At 36.7% G+C, this 17811-nt stretch overlaps 1 protein-coding gene across 4 annotated transcripts in view; it reads right to left on the reverse strand.

Moving 5' to 3' along the window:
• Positions 1-17811, reverse strand: part of LOC115420676 (contactin-1a-like) — a 105298-nt gene that overhangs the window by 33545 nt on the left and 53942 nt on the right. For all 4 annotated transcript variants that reach the window (XM_030136115.1, XM_030136112.1, XM_030136116.1 and 1 more), the window contains exons 2-3: positions 11680-11814; positions 7389-7427 (exon numbers count right to left, since the gene is read on the reverse strand). In XM_030136115.1, coding sequence (XP_029991975.1) covers positions 7389-7427; positions 11680-11734 — 94 coding nt within the window. In that variant the 5' untranslated portion in view covers positions 11735-11814. The remainder of the gene's footprint in view (positions 1-7388; positions 7428-11679; positions 11815-17811) is intronic.

A 17811-nucleotide genomic window follows, 5' to 3' on the forward strand; every position in this document is an offset into this window, starting at 1 on the left:
ATTTGAAAAAAAACCTGCAAACTCAGAATAGATTTGTTTATCTTGAGGCTTGTTATTCCTTCTTTCTCTCCATATTAATCATATATTGAGCCCTCATATTTATCTGATTTCGTTATGTATAGAACTGTATGTAATATGTGAACTAACTTTACCTCAGGCAGAAACAACAGCAACATGATGCCCCACATTAATGCTTCACCATTAACAATCTAGTCATGTCCCATATAATTTATCAGAAAATCTGAAAAAATAAAAGTGCTTTACTGTTAATACTTCTATAGGTTGACATCAGCTAAACTGGGCCACTTTTTGGTGAATCACTTTGGAAATTTTTTTAAAAAGCAATGTATTTCACTGAATTATGTTTATGTAGGAAATAAGGAAGGCATTAAATATTTTTGTGTAGAACTGATTAAATAAACTATAATTGTTCAGGTCCTATAGCTATTGATAGCTGTCCTACATTTTTCAGATGAGCTGTCTTCAGCCAAAATGAGCCACTGAAGTTGCAAAACATGACACATTATATTAACATATTATCATACCTTAGTAATTCATAAAAACTTTATACTGAACTAAATAGTTGAATAACATTGTGTGTGTGGATATGAGGTGATGGGGCTCCTCCTCCACTGGTCTGCACATGAACTGATTTTTACAAGCAGTTCTGATAGACAAAGCAAAAAAAAGAAAAAAAAAGACAAAAACTCAAACTTTGGCAGCTTCTACCTGGTCCACTTCCACTCTTGGTCCCACCATGTTTTACCATTCTCAGCTGAGCAGACCTCCATGCATGGGTGTCAAACCTATCTGACCACCTTAGCTCATGTAAACTGGTCTTGGAGACCAGACACATTGCTGGATGGAATGCCCTCAAGGCCAAGCATGCAGAACAAGTTCTCCTGATCCTGGAACCACTGCATGACCATTAGTTTGTCGAGTTCTGCAGCCTTTGCAGCTGACGAGGATTCCAGGTTTCTGCATCCCAAGCCCTGGGTTGCATACCCTGCACGACCAGCCCCTAATCTGGTTCTGTGATGCATATGGAAGGCCAGCTGCATGTAAGCCATGTAAGATATGGTCTAACACATTCATATATGATTAAAATAAAGCATTTTAATGAATGGAACCATCAAAATATTTACTAAAACACAAGTCTGAGGGTGGCTCATTTTAGATGAAATGGATAGCTCACTTTATCTGAATACATTAAGGTACAATGAGCCACCATCAAAAAATATTTTTTCATAAAAAAAGAACTTAGATAAGCAAAAATGTGACAGTATATCTTATACAGTCAATCACAACACATATGATGCTTTTTTTTTTTTAAATAGATGTACACCTATTTTCTATTGATTCATCAACCTTATCATTTTAAAGTCAGATTTGTCTGCCAGGCCATTTTCCTCAGTTCTCCTCAGCAGGCTGGATGTGAGGCATTTCTACACCTACCACAGCAAACACAAACCAATCAAATCATTTCTTATTTGTCAAGTACAGATGTGGCAACAAATTGAAATCATTTGCATTCATTGGCTGTTAAGACTTAAAGAGCTAGGAGGCTCAAACCTTAAATGGCTTAATTTATCTAATATCACCCTACTTGCTTTTCTTAAGAATCATTATTCATACCGGACTTGCCACATTGATTGACTTAAGAAAATGGGCAGAATACTTCTTTCACTGTCTGTACTCCGGGTGTTTCCCCCCTACAAACAAAATGTGTTCTTGCACTGTATCCCTGTTTCATTCTGGACTTTTATTTACACATGCTGAGAGCCCTAATTCCAAACAAACACAGAATGAATGAGAGCCTTACATCTGTACAAAGCAGGAAAGGAAATAACATACACACACTAATAATTTGTGTTTCCAGGACCTGCTGGGAGTGACCTTCATGTGGTCAGGCTTCATTATCAAACACAGTCTCTCTTTTATCTGAAGAGAAGGGAAAGACTGTAATGAGATTTGAAATATCAGTTATTTTAGGAGTCTGCTATCTTTCTTAGAATCAGCCTTCAGCAAGATGTCATTTACTGTTCACTGAAGTATGTAGTAGTGTATACAGTAAAATATAATCAGTGATGGGTAAGCATTATCCACTGCCAGTGTGTCCTGTTATCAGTTTTAAGATGCATGGGCTACATTTTCTATTAAGGCTAAAGACGTTCATTTTGTCTTCTGTTTATGTAAATATAGTTTTTTCTTTTGTTCACACAAGGAACAAAAGGCGAAGGAGGCACGGTCGGCTTGACGGGCTCTGATTGGTCCGTCGAGCCGACCAGCTGATAAATGACACATCAGCAACATGTCGGATGACGCTTCTGAGGAAGACTGGAGTCACAGTCGAAACTGTCAAGCAGGTAACATCTAAAAACTAAAAACTATTCCTTGTCTGAACAAAAGAAAAAACTATATTTACATTTTCTATTCTCCTAAATAAATGCATTTTTGTCTCACTTTTAAATAGTCACATTATTAACCAGAAACCCCACATTAGCATTGTCTGATTAATTTAACTTCATGCACAGCTGTGTATTTTTAACACATCTGTATTTGCATGACCAAAAGAGTGACCAACTGGGACAGATAACAGATTGTGTCCTGGAGGCATCCACAGCAGTGTGTTATAATAATTACTAACAACCCCCTCAGCTATACAAAGTGGCATGGTCACAAACCAAAATGTCCCTTGGGTTAGTACTCAAACTTATTTTTTAATTTTACATTCTAAAAAAAAACATTCAATTATTCTGCTTCGCTGCAAACCCAATTGCCTTGCAGAGGTGTGGACACAATAGTGTCAGTGTCAGACCATGTGTGCACAGGGTGGTGCCAGCTGTTGCTATCAAAACTGCTGTCAAAAAGAATTATTCCTGAAAACACCAGCTACTACAAAGCAGAGCAACCCAAAAAGGGCATATGACAGGGTGAATCTGAATCCAGATAAAGATGATGGATGGATTTACTACTTTTTCTGTTCTGCAATGAAAAACAATGTACAACAATTACTGGAAAAAGAATAGAGACAAATGAGACACCATTACTGGGATAACTGTAACACTTCTTAGCCTGCATAATTTTCTTCCATCCTGGATTAAAGTTGATAACATTTAAAGGGGCTATAAATAGTATTTCTGCTCTCAAATATTAAAACAATGACCTAAAGTCATCACATCATCATTACAGTATTTAGAATAAGAAACTGAAGTTCTGCCAAAGATGCCAGTGTTTTGGATTAGAGAGATATGTGCAGAGCTCTAAATGAAAAGAATGTAATTTGAAGATGAAATAGCAGCGTTTCTTCTACACGGGTGAGTTTCATTATGAGGCTTATGAAGGTATAAAGTTAATATGTGATGTTAATATATTTACTAAGTTAACCATTTGCTGCTCAACATTTCAGACTAAACTGTCACAGTTCTGACCTTGTTTGGACAATCTTTAGTGCAGTTATTGACAACACAAAGAGTACAGAAAACAGAGGTAATTTGTGGTTTTACTGTGGGTGTTTACTGTCTAAAAACAGAGCTAAGCTAACAGAGCTATAATGTAGGGATGTCCGATAATATCGGCCCATCGATATTATCGGCCCGATATTGGCATAAAAACGTAATATCGGTGAATATTGTTATCGTTTTTTTTGCCTATCATTAAAATCGATAAAATAATGCCTTGATTTCGCCGGCATTTACCAATGTGTAAATGAAGCATTGTTTGTAGCTGAAAGAAATGTGCAGTTTTCAAAATTGTACAGTAGAGTTGCCACACTGTAATAGACTCATGCAGGGAGGGAGCGAAAATAAATAAATATGGCATTTTTTCCACAACTTAAGTTGAAGTATGTATTCTTTGCACAGACAGTGTTTACATTTTGAAAGCCTTGTTGCATTTGAGAATGCATCCAGTGGGGCATCGCAATAAAATTTGGCATGATGTGTTAATTCCATTACAGGAGATATGTGATGTTACTTAAAATTAGTTTAATATCCCACAGATATCGGCAGCGGTATCGGTAGATATCGGAATCGGAAATTAAGCGTTGGACAATATCGGCATATCGGTTTTTGGCAAAAAAAAGCCAATATCGGACATCCCTACTATAATGTAAACCATCAGCTGACACATTACGTGAAGATTAGAAGACACAGTGTTATTTTGACCAACTGAAAAAAAGTCGCTATGGGTTTTAGTTTGAAGAAGAAAACTTGACGATACCATAATATAGATGTGTGTAAATAATAAGCTATACTTTATTCAGTGATAAGGTCTGTGGACACATAGTAAGGATTTGTTGGTGGTTTTGGTAGTCCTAAGTGTGCTCTGGTACCAGACTTCCCCCTGCTGTTGAAAATGTGGAATATCAATACCAATAAATAGAACCCCTTTAATGTTAACATCTGAGAACTTACATGAAAGTGGACAAATTTACCACATTTCATAAAATACCAAAATCTCTGAAGTGTTGAAAATGTGAGGTCATGTACAAATGTTTGATAACTCTTTTTAATTTTTAATGCTTAAAATATCTCACAGGGGGAGTGTAAGGTTGCATGATTTCTTTAACAGTTGAATCATAGTCAACATTTCTACTGAATAACTGATACACACACCACAAAATAAGCAAGGCGCAACCCTGCAATGTGTTCCAGCCTACACAGTGTTCTGACATTTGAGGAGTGTGGTATTGACTGTGCCTCCTCCTATGACTACACCTTCATCTCTGTTTAAGTTTGTTAAACAGCAGCTTTTCTCACACATTTCAGTGTCAGGGGATTGATGCATATTGAATAAAATACCCAGTTCTATCATACTGTGTTATTTCTCTAGATAAGAAAACATAATGCCAGCATGACCAGGTGGTGACACCCTATGGGCAAACACCAATGGAACAGCTCAGCTACAGTCCAAGTTTTGTAGTGAGGAAACAAGAATGAATAAATCATAAAACAGAAAGGACTACACAAAAAATATTTTTCATATTCGGTTTCATCAAAAATTCAACCTACATGCAGAATCATAACTTATTCCCGAGTACCGAATCAGCAAGCCATTCCTTTTCCAATCTGCCCTTTGTTTTTGTCTTTGAAAGACTGCTTCTGTTTTTTTCTCCAAAATAATAACATGCCAGAAACAAGCCTGAGCCAGATCTAGTAAATACAGCATCTCTCTCGAAGGACTAAGAAGTCCTCTGATCAAAACTCTCTCTCAGATTAACTAGCTCTAAAGTCATAATTTGAGTACAGTAACCTGCTACACAGAGACGTTTTGAACCTTAAACCTTTATAGTGACTACATACAATAATATAACATCTGATTCCTTATGTATTTTCCTTAAAAATTCAGAGATATGATAAGTGGAAGGATTCTTTATTTACCTCAGTTGCAGAAGGTGCAGGTCTTTTTCTGGAGGAGATCTAAATTAGAGGCAAGTCCTTATTTCTAATTTCTTCCATTGAATTAGTTGATATGATTGTATTTAGTACAAAACATCAGTTTGGCCTACACCTGTATGTAACTGAGAAAAACAAAATGAGTGCCATGTGCCTTTCTACAAACCCAAAACTTCTTTAACCATTACGAATTAGAAGTCCTTTAGAATTTCAGCGGATAGAAATCATTCATTGCTAAACTGAGCTTTTACCATATAATCATTGTCCTTTTCCTGTTGTGTTTGTAGGCTTTTACAAATGGCTGAATGGTTGAATAAAGAGCCAAAGTCATGTACCTCCCACTGTGTCCCATGGGACCTAACTTTGGGGGGAAAATATGAAAAAGCAGCCAATAGGGAGAGACAAACTAATTTTTTATCCTGTTTGTATAATGATACCATTGATGCTTAAAAGATCACTTTACAAGTTAAAGTTTTGTGGCAAAGAGTAAAGAAACATCTGATTTTGTGTTAAACAGCTGAATGGACTGCATCTTTCATCAGTCATGATACACCAACACCAAAATGGCCACTGCCTTGACAACTTTACCTTAATTTTTAAGAGCGAGATTTAAAAAAAAGTACTATAAGTGGTGAAAATTACTACACTGATCATGTTGATGAAGGTGCAGAGACATCTTCAGATTCTGAACAGATCATGGAGAGACAATTATGATGACTTCACCCTCATGACTATCAAGTGTGTAGTCTTTATATTTCACAGTCTAATACTTTAGCACTTTTAAAACAAACTGTGACTTATTTCTACATGTACAATAATCTTTTAAACTAACAAACATCATTTGTGTAAATGACGCATAATTCAAAGAGATCAGAAACATCTCTCATCAGGATGTTTCACTGAAAAAGTAAGGCACACACCTACAGTGGCTAAAACTTGACAAAATAGCAGCACTGGTGAGTGATCCAAAACAAAAAAAAATGTTGAAAACAGCTGGGTTATATTGTTGAATGTTTTAAAATAAACTTGCAGATGTGTGCTCTGTGTTTATTATAAGACAGGAACCAGAAATGTATTCATATTGTTATTTACTCAACATATATTTGAGATATTATTAGAGCCTACAATGGATTAGCCTATTTGAAACCCATCTTGTAACTGGAAAGGTAATTCTGGTTATTACTTTTGACATTAAAGTCTTCTTTTGGTGTATTTCTGACCAATGAACCTAATTATAAATGGCTGTGCAGATGACTCATTCAGTTACATAATATTATCTTCTACCTATGTTCCACCTCTACCATCCATCAAACCAACTTCCCCCACATTAAGACACAGTAGGCTGAATACAGTGTCCAGCTCTAATGACAATCCTAGACTCATCTGCCCGGCAGAATGCAGTGTATTCCATTTTAACCATCTCTATCAGGATTACTGTACATTTTGAAATAAGGAGAAATCCAGAAATAGCAACAGCGGAAAGAAACATGGCCTGCAGATAGATTTTCATTAGTTCTGTCCTATTGTAGACGCAAAGAAAAGGAGCCATCCGTTACTGTCTGTCCCTTAACAAACCTTGACAATCAGATACCACTGTGGTTTTACCACCTCAGGGCCTGTAGCAGAACATAGGGAGAGCTCAAATGAAGCCAATTTAGAAATGACATATTTGTGTTTTCTATGTTGGTTCAGCTTTAACTGTGTTTCATTAAACGAAAGGAAGAATATCAGAGCCGAAGTAATGCATTTAGGTGGAAAAGTAATATAATTGTTCAGTGGCTGAGTTTGTTTTGTGTCACACTGCTACCATCTAATCATCCAGACATGGTTGAAAAATCTAATGAAAACTCATACTTTGGCATTAGCTTGCCATCCTTCTTTGACCCATTTTAAAGTCCATTACTCTCTGTATAACCTCATCTTGAAACCTTATGAACTGAAAAACTCATGGAGGTATAGATGCACTGAGGAAAAAATGAAAATTGTTCTTACCTCCATAAAAATCAGGTGCCTCCCCTTGCGCTGAAGCATCTGTAACAGTTAACAAAAGAAATCAAGTCATCCATTTATCCATGATGCTGTGATTTACAGACTGTGTCTGTCAGGCCTTGTTCTGCTGTCTAGGTCATGTTTATCCACTAGTGTTCTTTTAGTTTTTCTGTTTTATTTCAAGATTACTCATCCTCTGTTTTGTTCCAGTTTTTCTTACTTGCCCCCTTTGTTGATAACCTGCTCTACCTTAATGTACTTCACTTCTTCCTAACAACTTAGCCTCCCTTGACCTTGTTGGAAAACATCAAGGCCATTAGGAAAGTTGGAAATTAGAATTTGCAAGAGTTTATGAAAAAACATTCAGCAGTGCTGAAATAATCCTGCTGCATTTACACTAAAACAGATGTACACTGGTTCATCATTCTAAAATATCCTTAAAATGTACTACAAAAACCACATCTTGGATTCTTCCCATGCATTGTTCCCATGCTGGTTAACCTCCTAAGACCCAGCTATGTGTTTTCTGTCCACATTTGTGGACAAGAGTTTCACAACTTTACACAAAAAGAAAAAAGAAAAGAAAACTGGCTAAAGACATTAATTTTGTCTTCTGTTTATGTAAATATAGTTTTTTGTTTTGTTCAGACAAGGAATAGTTTTTAGTTTTTAGATGTTACCTGCTTGACAGTTTCGACTGTGACTCCAGTCTTCCTCAGAAGCCTTATTTAGAAAAGAAAACTGTCCACCACAAAGGACATTCCATAAAAATTTTAAAAACTGCATCTGAAAATACTGTTGCATCATGATGTTTCCAATATAGGCACTTATTTAATAAAAACACAAAAAAAGCTTGTACTTTGCTGACATTTCCTGGGTCTCAGGAGGTTAATGCAGGATATAAACATGGACAACACAGTAAAAGGTTGGAACAGAAATCAGTCTAAAGATAAATATGATCCAATATATTATGAATATAAATCTACTAACTTTAACTTTATTTGGTGAATTAAAAACATCATCTGCTGGCCCTGATAACAGTTAAACCAATGAAATGCTCTTCCTCCAGCCTGATTGAGCTACATTATTCGTCCTGTTGAAGGTCCAGTTTTTTTAAGACATCTGTGAGTGAAGGAGACATACATTAATGAATGACAAAACCACAGGCTGTGAAGATCTCACACATGAAACTAAACACAGTTTCTGCTGCAATAACTTCACATGATACACAAGTGTTTAAAGTACAAAATATATCATCATATTAGACAGTTATGCAATAAGATGAAAATGCATGTCCTGTCAGTCATGTCATTTGTTTTTGTCAGTTGGAACAGTTGGATTGGCCGCTGTTGTAGTGAATTGTGAAATGGTATTTTCTTATTTCCTTTGGTAAAGGATGGCCCAGTGTATTTTCTCTGATAAAGGATTCAGTAAAGAAAGTATTGAAGTCCCTTTTCTTTGCATTTAGAGACTTCAGACAGCTCTTACCATGGCTGACACTGATACTTCCGGGTCATTTCACTCAGTAGGAACCTTGCTAAGCTAAAAGGACTATTAAGACACACCCTGTACGCTCCCTTTGTCCTCCTATATTTAGCATTCCTGCCATCTTGTCCCTAGTGGCAGATTCTGTGTGATTTGTCCTTCTTTTGTCATTTTGCATTTTTTTATCCCTCATCATGCATGATTGTCTTCCAGAATATGAAATAAAATCTTGCATAATCTTACTTGCTGATAGTACGCTTTTGTGTGGCTTTTTGCTTCCTAAACAGAGGTTTGCACCTATTGAGTTCTTTCTAGGTTTATTATGCATGTGTTAGATCTTCACAGCCTGTGGTTTTGCCGTTCATTAAGTGTTGTCTCCTTCAGTCATTGATGTCTTATTAAAACTGGACCTTCAACAGGACGAGTAATGTAGTCAGATCAAGCAGGAGGAAGAGTATCTCATTGGTTAAACTGTTATAAGGTCCAGTAGATAATGTTTTTAATTCGCCAAGTAAAGTTTATGTTAGTAGATTTATATACATAACATATTGCATTATACTTATCTTTAGACTGATTTCTGTTCCAATCTTGGTAATACACATTTCACTGTGTTGTCCATGTCTATATCCTGCATTAAACAGCATAGGAACAATACATGAGAAGTATCCAAGACATGGTTTTTGATGTACATTTTAAGGATCTTTTACAAAGATTGTCTGAAGACAAGTTGGTTAGCAAGCTGTTAAAACATTTTGACCCTGCATTGAGAGACCAATTAATTAGGTAAGTTTTATCATCGCTTTTGACTTTATACCCATGTCTTTTAACCAATTAGTGCCACTGTCTAAATCTGAAGCGTCTCATCGTATTTTGGCCTTAATGAGCAAAAATTCCATAATTATCTTTCAGTGCATTATAATTCAAGTGGTCTGAGAGGGAACAAGAATTCTTCCTACTTCCGTGGGGTCTGTTTTCATGCTTGACAGCTGTATTTACTCATCACTGATCAGATTCAGTCAAGCATGTTTCTACTGCTGTACTCCATGGCTGAACATCGAGGCTTGGAAAAGTGTTTTCTCACTATCAGGTCATCTATATTTACATGTAGTCTTTTGATTTGAATTGACAGGTGAGCGCACCAGAGAGTTGTACATTTTGAGATTCTGGTGTTTTTTCCCCATGATTATGGTTCCTGCAGTTTTAACTATAAGATGAGCATGACAAATTGTTGCTTTTCCACTTCAGCAAATATATGGAGTAATACAATATTGTTTTGATCAGATCAGTGGGTGAGAATCACTGCAACTTAAAACACACTGTGCTATAGTTGTGGAATAACATTTGCTTAAGTTTTGCTCTGCTGTCATTGTATTAACATCACATTAGCCATCAAACTTCATTCTTCTTGGTACTAAACAAACTGTCAAGCTAATGTCCTGCACCCTCAGTTACAGCCCATGTCTGCTGGTTGGACGCTGTCTGTTTAGATAGAGCAGCTATACAGTCCAAGTGTGTTGAGCTCTATATACTGAGATGCGTGTATTGTGCAAACATGGTGTACATACACATTTATCTGCTTATTCCTCTTGTGTAACTGTATGTGAGTGTATTTACAGCAAGATATTATGAGCTTCAGCTAAAGTTCAATAAAGCTGCCAAAATGCCTTGGTGAATTCCGCTGAAATGGCACCATCCAAGGTAAAAAAAAAAAAAAAAAAGAAAAAGGATGGCAAAGGGTGAAAAGAAAAAGAAAATCAACAAAGAAAACAAATCTCTAAATGTCAGACTCTAAGAAAGATTTGGTATAAAGCCAAAAGAATTCCTGACTTTCCGGTAGCAATCCAGCTCCTGTGGGTTTTTGCAGCTGAAATCAAATGTGAAACAAGTGAGAATAGCCCACAGGTATGGGAACACAGAGGAGGTTGTAACTTTTTTAGACAGGTCATTTTCATGCCTGCTGTTTTCTGTCTACTTTGCTTTGTTTCCAGCATGGTTGAATGCACAAGTGTCACAAAAAAGGATAAAAACCTGTATCCTCTCTGCCCTTAAAGACACAGGATTGCCAAGCCCAGCCATGTAAAAAAGAGTTCTGCAATGTTTTCTTTTTTTTTTGTCATTTTGTTCACTTTAATGTTGGGTTTGATACGGATCTTGATTTGATTTCCTGTCCTCATTTTAAATCCAGTTGATTTCAGTGCTGTTTGATTTCTATTCTCTTTCGTATTTCACTCATACTTTCATTACACTGACATTATAATATTGACTGTGCTTTAAAGTGGGTAATTCAGCGTCATACTTCTCTTTCCTGCTTCCAGTGATTACCATCCTGACAATCAAGTGCACGCCTAACCAAGTTGCCTGCCCCCTGTGTAATCTGCATGCTTTACATTTGAAGGCACAAATCAAAGTTCACAAAGTCTGCTTTTGCATTTTGGCACATTATTTGTTCAAGTGGAGGGAATTTCTGAAACTGGAAATGTGAAGGACAAACGAATCAGAAAGAGATAAGCTAAAGGAGTAAAGCTGTTTTGATTTCTAAGGGTTCAATGGCAACATTTCTAAAGAAAATTTTCTGACTGTATTAGTAGTACTGCTGCTCACCTAATTACAACATTTTGTGTTGATGTCATGTCATGTTTGTGATTTTACATGTTTTTGTTTGACCAAGTGTTTCAATGCAAACATTCAGTTCAGTCTGTATATAACAGCATAAGTGCAACACTAAAAATTAGGAATACATCATCTGAAAATGTTTTTTTAATTGTTTTGCCTTTCCTTTGCACCTGAATGTGATCAGCATGCTACTTACTTGCAAGAGAGAGTGAGAGGCCCAGTATATGGAGGAGCAGGGTGAGCTGCAGCATGATGTTGAAGTAAAAACCACCAGGTGGGGTTACAGCTAGAAGCTCACCTGATGGAACATTAGCAGGACTGCCTGTTTTTCCTAAAAGAGACAGAGGAAAACAGAACAATGGATCATTGAATTACTGATTACTTTTAATCAACCTGTTACGTGATATATGAGTTTCTAAATTTACAGTATATTACAATTACCTCCAGCCTGCAAGACATCCATGGAGTTATTAAATATTGAATTTACAATCAACAGACCAAATGCAAATTTTAAAAAAATGTTGGTTGGTTGAGTGATTAATTAATAAATGAAATAACATCACCAGCCACAGCATCAACAGTCACCAGAGGATAACATCTCCAGCCACTCATTTTATCCCAGTTTCAGTGAGTTTGGTTATTAACAATAAACTATTAAATGATAAACAGCATGATGGACAACAGGCAAAAAAGCAAAAAGACCCTTTGCAACACAACTTTTACTGTCGTGGTGGAAAAAACTCTGAAGTAAAGGCATGAATCACAGTTTTATACATCTGGGAAACACATGTGGGAACCAGTACAGAATAAACATTGCACAACTTGGCACTTCCCATTAGCTTTCCAACTGCACATAACAGGATACATAACAAATACCAGTAAGAATCTAGTGCTTACTTGATTCTCATGCAAAGAAGGAGGTCAATTCAGGACATTAACCCTTTCATGCATGAATTGTGAGAACCTTAGTCAAGATTTTTTTTCTTCTGTGTTTTTATTCCTCCTTAGGCATGAAAAAAACAATGCAATCGAGTTTTTTTTTTCCTATGGAGTTACAAAAATATCCATGCATTTAATTTTTGAAGTAAAGAAACATATAATTAAAACCCAATATCAGAAAGTGATATGAAAACAATGACATAAAAACATTTTTAATGCTGCTAATCTGATGTCTTCTCACATTTTAACATATTCTAACGCTAGTAATTACTCACTTCATGGAGATGATATGCAAAAAAAACCTTCTTGTCTAACAAATAACAATTGGTTTACACTTAAACATGTTACTGCAGATCAGGTTTATCAAGAACAGCAAAGTTACAGTAATGGTCTGAATGTCAGTGTATGGGATGGTGCGTAAGTGTTCACTGTGTTGGGTGATATGGAACTAAAACATCAAAACCCATGAATATACAAGAAAACAGCTGGAGAAGAACTGTCCACTGTAGTGACCTATGCATGAAAGGATTAAATTCAAATAAATTTGATTCAAGATTCAAGAAGTTTATTGTCATATACACAGCAGTACTGAGCAATGAAATTCTTACTTTGCGATTTCACCTCAAGACAATTAAACTAAACTAAAATGAAATAAAGGAAATAAACTGTATAATTAAAACAATTTAAACTAAACTAAAAGGAGAAAAAGGAGATAAACAGTACACTAAGCAAGGAAAAATAAATAGGTAAAATAAAATGGTAAATGGACTGCACTTATATAGTGTATTTTCTACACTTTCATGGTGCCCAAAGCACTTTACAAAGCCTCACATTCACTCATTCATACACCAGTGGGCAGCTGCCGCCATGCAAGGCACTGCCAGGCCCTACTGGGAGCAATGTAGGGCTAAGTGTCTTGCCCATGGACACTTCAACATATGGTCAGTTGGAGACATGATTTGAACCGTCAACCCTTCGGTCACTGGACGACCCACTCTACCAACTGAGTCACAGTCGCCCAAAATCAAACAAGTACTCTATGTAAAGGGTAAGTGTTTCAGGTGCAAAAAAAAAAAAAAAAGACTGTGCAATATACAAAATACTGTCACAGTAGTAAGACATTGAGTGTAAATACTATTACTGTTGCTGTGCAAATATGCAATGTTTGTACAAATGTGAGTTACAGTCAGTCAGTGACTCAGTAGCCTGATGGCCTGTGGATAAAAACTGTTCCTTAGTTTGGTTGCCTTTGTCTTTTGGACAGTTTAAGATGAAAACCTCACAGGTTTTGGGGAAGAAATACTGAATGGTTTTCCACTTATGCTCCAAAAACAAAATGATGATGGACAGACAGATGGACAGACAGACTGATTCAACATTATGTCAGAGGGATAATTGACTCTATTAATGTTTCATAGTAGACTAGAAGTACTTTATTCAGACAGTTTATCATATCACATCAGTGAGTCCAGCTGTGTCATTATCTAACATGTTTCCAAAAGGGACATGTTATGTTGTGTTGTGTTGTGTTGTGTTGTGTTGTGTTGTGTTGCGTTGCGTTGTGGTAAAAAATTGTCATAAGGGACGTTTTGTATATTCTCACATATGAGTCTTCAGTGATACTTCTCTCATTTGTCAGTTCATTAATACAAACACTGAGACACCCTTCAGGATGTTAGCCCTGACTGATTTCCAACTCACAGATGAGAAAATGATTAAATAAAGTAACTGGGATATATTCATTGCAGTACTGCTTGTTTACAAACGGACTATCTACATGACATTTGGTGTTTTTGTTGTAATTATCTCTGTTTGTCTTCAATCTTCTTATCTTTGAGCTTAACAGCAAACTAGTATGTTTCTCCGAATCTGTTCACTACATGATTTTTAGATGAAAAAATTCAGATGTCAATTGTCACAACAGTTTACCAGCAAGAGAAACAGCCATGCAGCTGTAAGGCATCTCTGCGTATCATTTCATCAGCACGAGTCAGGAAAACAGCAAATATTCCAAGCAAACTCTGGCTACATAAATCTAGAAATAGATTGAACAGTAAGTCACAACTGCATTTCAGAGATGATGTCAGATGCAATATCTCACTGTTTCATCTTAATTCAATCTGGATCAATATTTTTCTCTATGTCATGCTTGATTTTTTCCCCAACAGTATTTGGTGATGACACTAAATCTTATCTGCTGTATCACACAAAGTGTGATTTAGAGATGAGTGACTGGTATGATATTAATATTGGATTTCACTTCTCAGTGAAGTAGCCACACGCTCCTGAAGGACCTGGAAAATTTACAACAATGTTAAGTTGTTTAATAAAACAATGCTAGAGCTGTACCCCCAAAAATGTTTATATTAATAATTAGCAGTCCTATTTTTTTTAATTATTCAATCATCTATTCTTACACTTACTAGGCAAATAGTGTGGAAGAATGCTAATGATAAATGTAAAATTTGAACAACAAATGAAACAATGAAACAGATGCAATGAACAGATTTTTTGTAGGTTAATTTTTTATCAGTCACCTAATATGTTTAACTGTACACAGCCCCATCTGTCTGCTCTGCATAGTAGTTATATGTACAGACTTCTGGAATTCAAAAATAAGATGCAGCTGCAGTGACAGTGTGCTTCAGCTGCACTTATTCTCCCGTCTCCAACTGATTAAATCCAATCCAGCATTAACCCCATCTTGGCTTTCTTTGCAGGATTACTGCTAATCTGTTGGTAATGACTGATTGTGGTGGTGTTGATGACTCAATGTGTGAATGCTGTGTGAGGAGTGAGGGGGTAGATTTGTGGAGCAACATCTTGCTTGGTGAGGGGAAATTTCTTTCCCACTCAATTATGCAGCCTACATCAGGCCAAGCACGAAAAGGAGGGGTTTCACTCACTTTCACTAAGCCTATAGTGCCCCAAGGGGGTTATGGGGTCATGATAAAAAGCACAAATGACAGCGGTGGTCACTGCAGTGCAGCAATGTAATATAAATTTTGGAGCAATAGGGCTGAGAATTCTAAGGGGAATATAAGAGATTGAAATTCAGCTAGCAAGGCAAACCTGGGAGAGGAAGGTTTAGAAAAAAAACCCCACTAAAATCAGACCACAAGCGGTAATAGGTCTGACGTCCTGTGTGTGATTTATGGGGGAGAAGAAATGGCCCTCTTTGAGGGCTGTCACGTCTGGGCCTTGTGATTTACTGTGATGACTGGAGCACTCTCATCACGTGCACACATAGCCTGCAAAGACAGGACAGGAGAGGTAGGAGGCCCCATTAATACTGATTATAAGAGCACACTGCCATTCTGTGTGGTGCTGCTCTGATGGCTTTTATTTAGTGCATCAATTCAGCGACAGTGCTTGATGGGAAAGATGGGATTGGTTCTTTCACTATGTGCTGTGATTCTATAATGGGGCTCCTTGTTGTCTCCCCTAATCTCCTAAATGCATCTATTTAGATCATTTATGATTTATGAGTTACACAAGTGGTCCTTGTAGCTGTATAGCAGCAGAGACAAGCTGAGGGAAAGAGTGAGCGTTAATAAACTTATTCAGATGAGCAAGGCACCCCTGGTTTTCACTCTAGACATATTGTTATTCCAGATTAAAATGAATGTTTGCATAGTTTCATTGCTGGTCACAAAAGGCCCCCCGCAGCACACAAACTGCTCCTTTTCAAAAGTGTTGCTAGGATACAGGCCAGCGTGAAGATGAAATCCCCTCTGTACTGCCTTCCTGCAGCTGTAAAGCCTGGACATTATGTCCAACTTATTGTGTTCCAGTGTTCCATACATATGCCCAGCATTGTGTTCAATCTGAGTGTGTCATGAATGTTTAGTCATAAATGTAATTTTATTTGTGTCATGCAAAGGTGGAATATTTCATGACCTCTCAAAATCAATTTCATGTAAAAGGGTTGCATTTGTCTGTTGAGCGCTGAGATCTCAATTCTGCCATCACACCTCTGAGTTTCTGCCAGCTGACACCTCAGGCTTCGCACAAAGAATCAATAACGTCTGCCTTGTGTTGAGTTACACTCTAATCAACACACACCAGTACAACCTGGGAATGAGTGGACAGGACTACTAATATTGAATTGATGCCCAGTGCTGTGATATCAGGAAATAAATTAAAACAAATGAGTTTTGACAGTGTTCATTAAAAAGGCCGTCTGTACATCACTTACAGGTAAATATATAAAGGAGTACATTTTTTAATACATGTATGCTGACATAATTTCTTCCCTGTCATTGATCAATTAATGAAACCAATTGTTTCATAGATCCTAATATGAGCACATTAGCTTTTGAGATATGGGATCTGTGGCATTTAATAAAACTGAATATTCTGAAATGAGATATATTTGGTTTTGGTTTCAACATAAGATAAGAAAAGTCCATCCTTTATTAGTCCCATGATGATGCAGTGTTAAAGTAGCATTGGGAAAGTAATAATAAAAGTGAGGATTAAAGTTAGAAATAGAGAAAGTATTAAAATATTTACACAAAATTAAAAATATATAAAGTAGCATTCAATAAAAATAGCAATAATAAAGCGAGAAAATAAAAACAGTATGAACAGTAAGCCTTGCACATTGCTGAGGGCCCTATAATAATAATAATAATAATAATAATTTTGTTATTTGATCTAATTAAAGTGTGCAGTTTCCATTAGAGCTCCCAGTGTTCTTCCTCATGATGCTTCTCATGTTGTTACTGGTTGCAAGGTTGAGAGCCAGTCCTGCACTGGTGGTTTTCAGTGTGGTCTTAATGACTTGGGAGCAGTGAGATGTCTCAGGATTTCCTCTGGCAACTGTCCAAATGTCAATCATCAGGCGTCAACGTATCAAGATGCTCAAGCCTTGGAGGCTGACAGGAAGCAGAGAAATAGTAAAGATGCTGCAGCAACATCTACTCATGTTCCAGATGGAATCAGGAATTGGCTGGTGTATGTTATGTTGTCATGTGCTTAAAGACAAATTCAATCTAACACATGTTGTAAATCACATACAGTTTGGGCTATTTGATGATATACCTTTTAAGTTAATAATGGATTACTGGAGTTTAGGGATGCACCGATACCACTTTTTTCCAGACCGAGTACAAGTACGAGTACTTACATTTGAGTACTTGCCGATACCGAGTACCGATACGAGTACTTAATAATCCCATTCCAGTTCTTAGTTCCTTTTGTAAATGTGCTTTATTATTGTTGTCATTAGTCTGACTGGAACAAAGTGCTACTACTGACATTTAATGTGTTGGAATGAGCGTTTCTCAATTAATCCACCAGGGGGCGCTGTTCTAAATTAACCATACTGGACAAATACCACAAAGAAGAGTAAAGTTTTTTGAGAAGAAGAAGAAGAAAGTCAGTA

This window comes from Sphaeramia orbicularis, chromosome 6, assembly GCF_902148855.1.
Source record: "Sphaeramia orbicularis chromosome 6, fSphaOr1.1, whole genome shotgun sequence".
NCBI lineage: Eukaryota > Metazoa > Chordata > Actinopteri > Kurtiformes > Apogonidae > Sphaeramia > Sphaeramia orbicularis.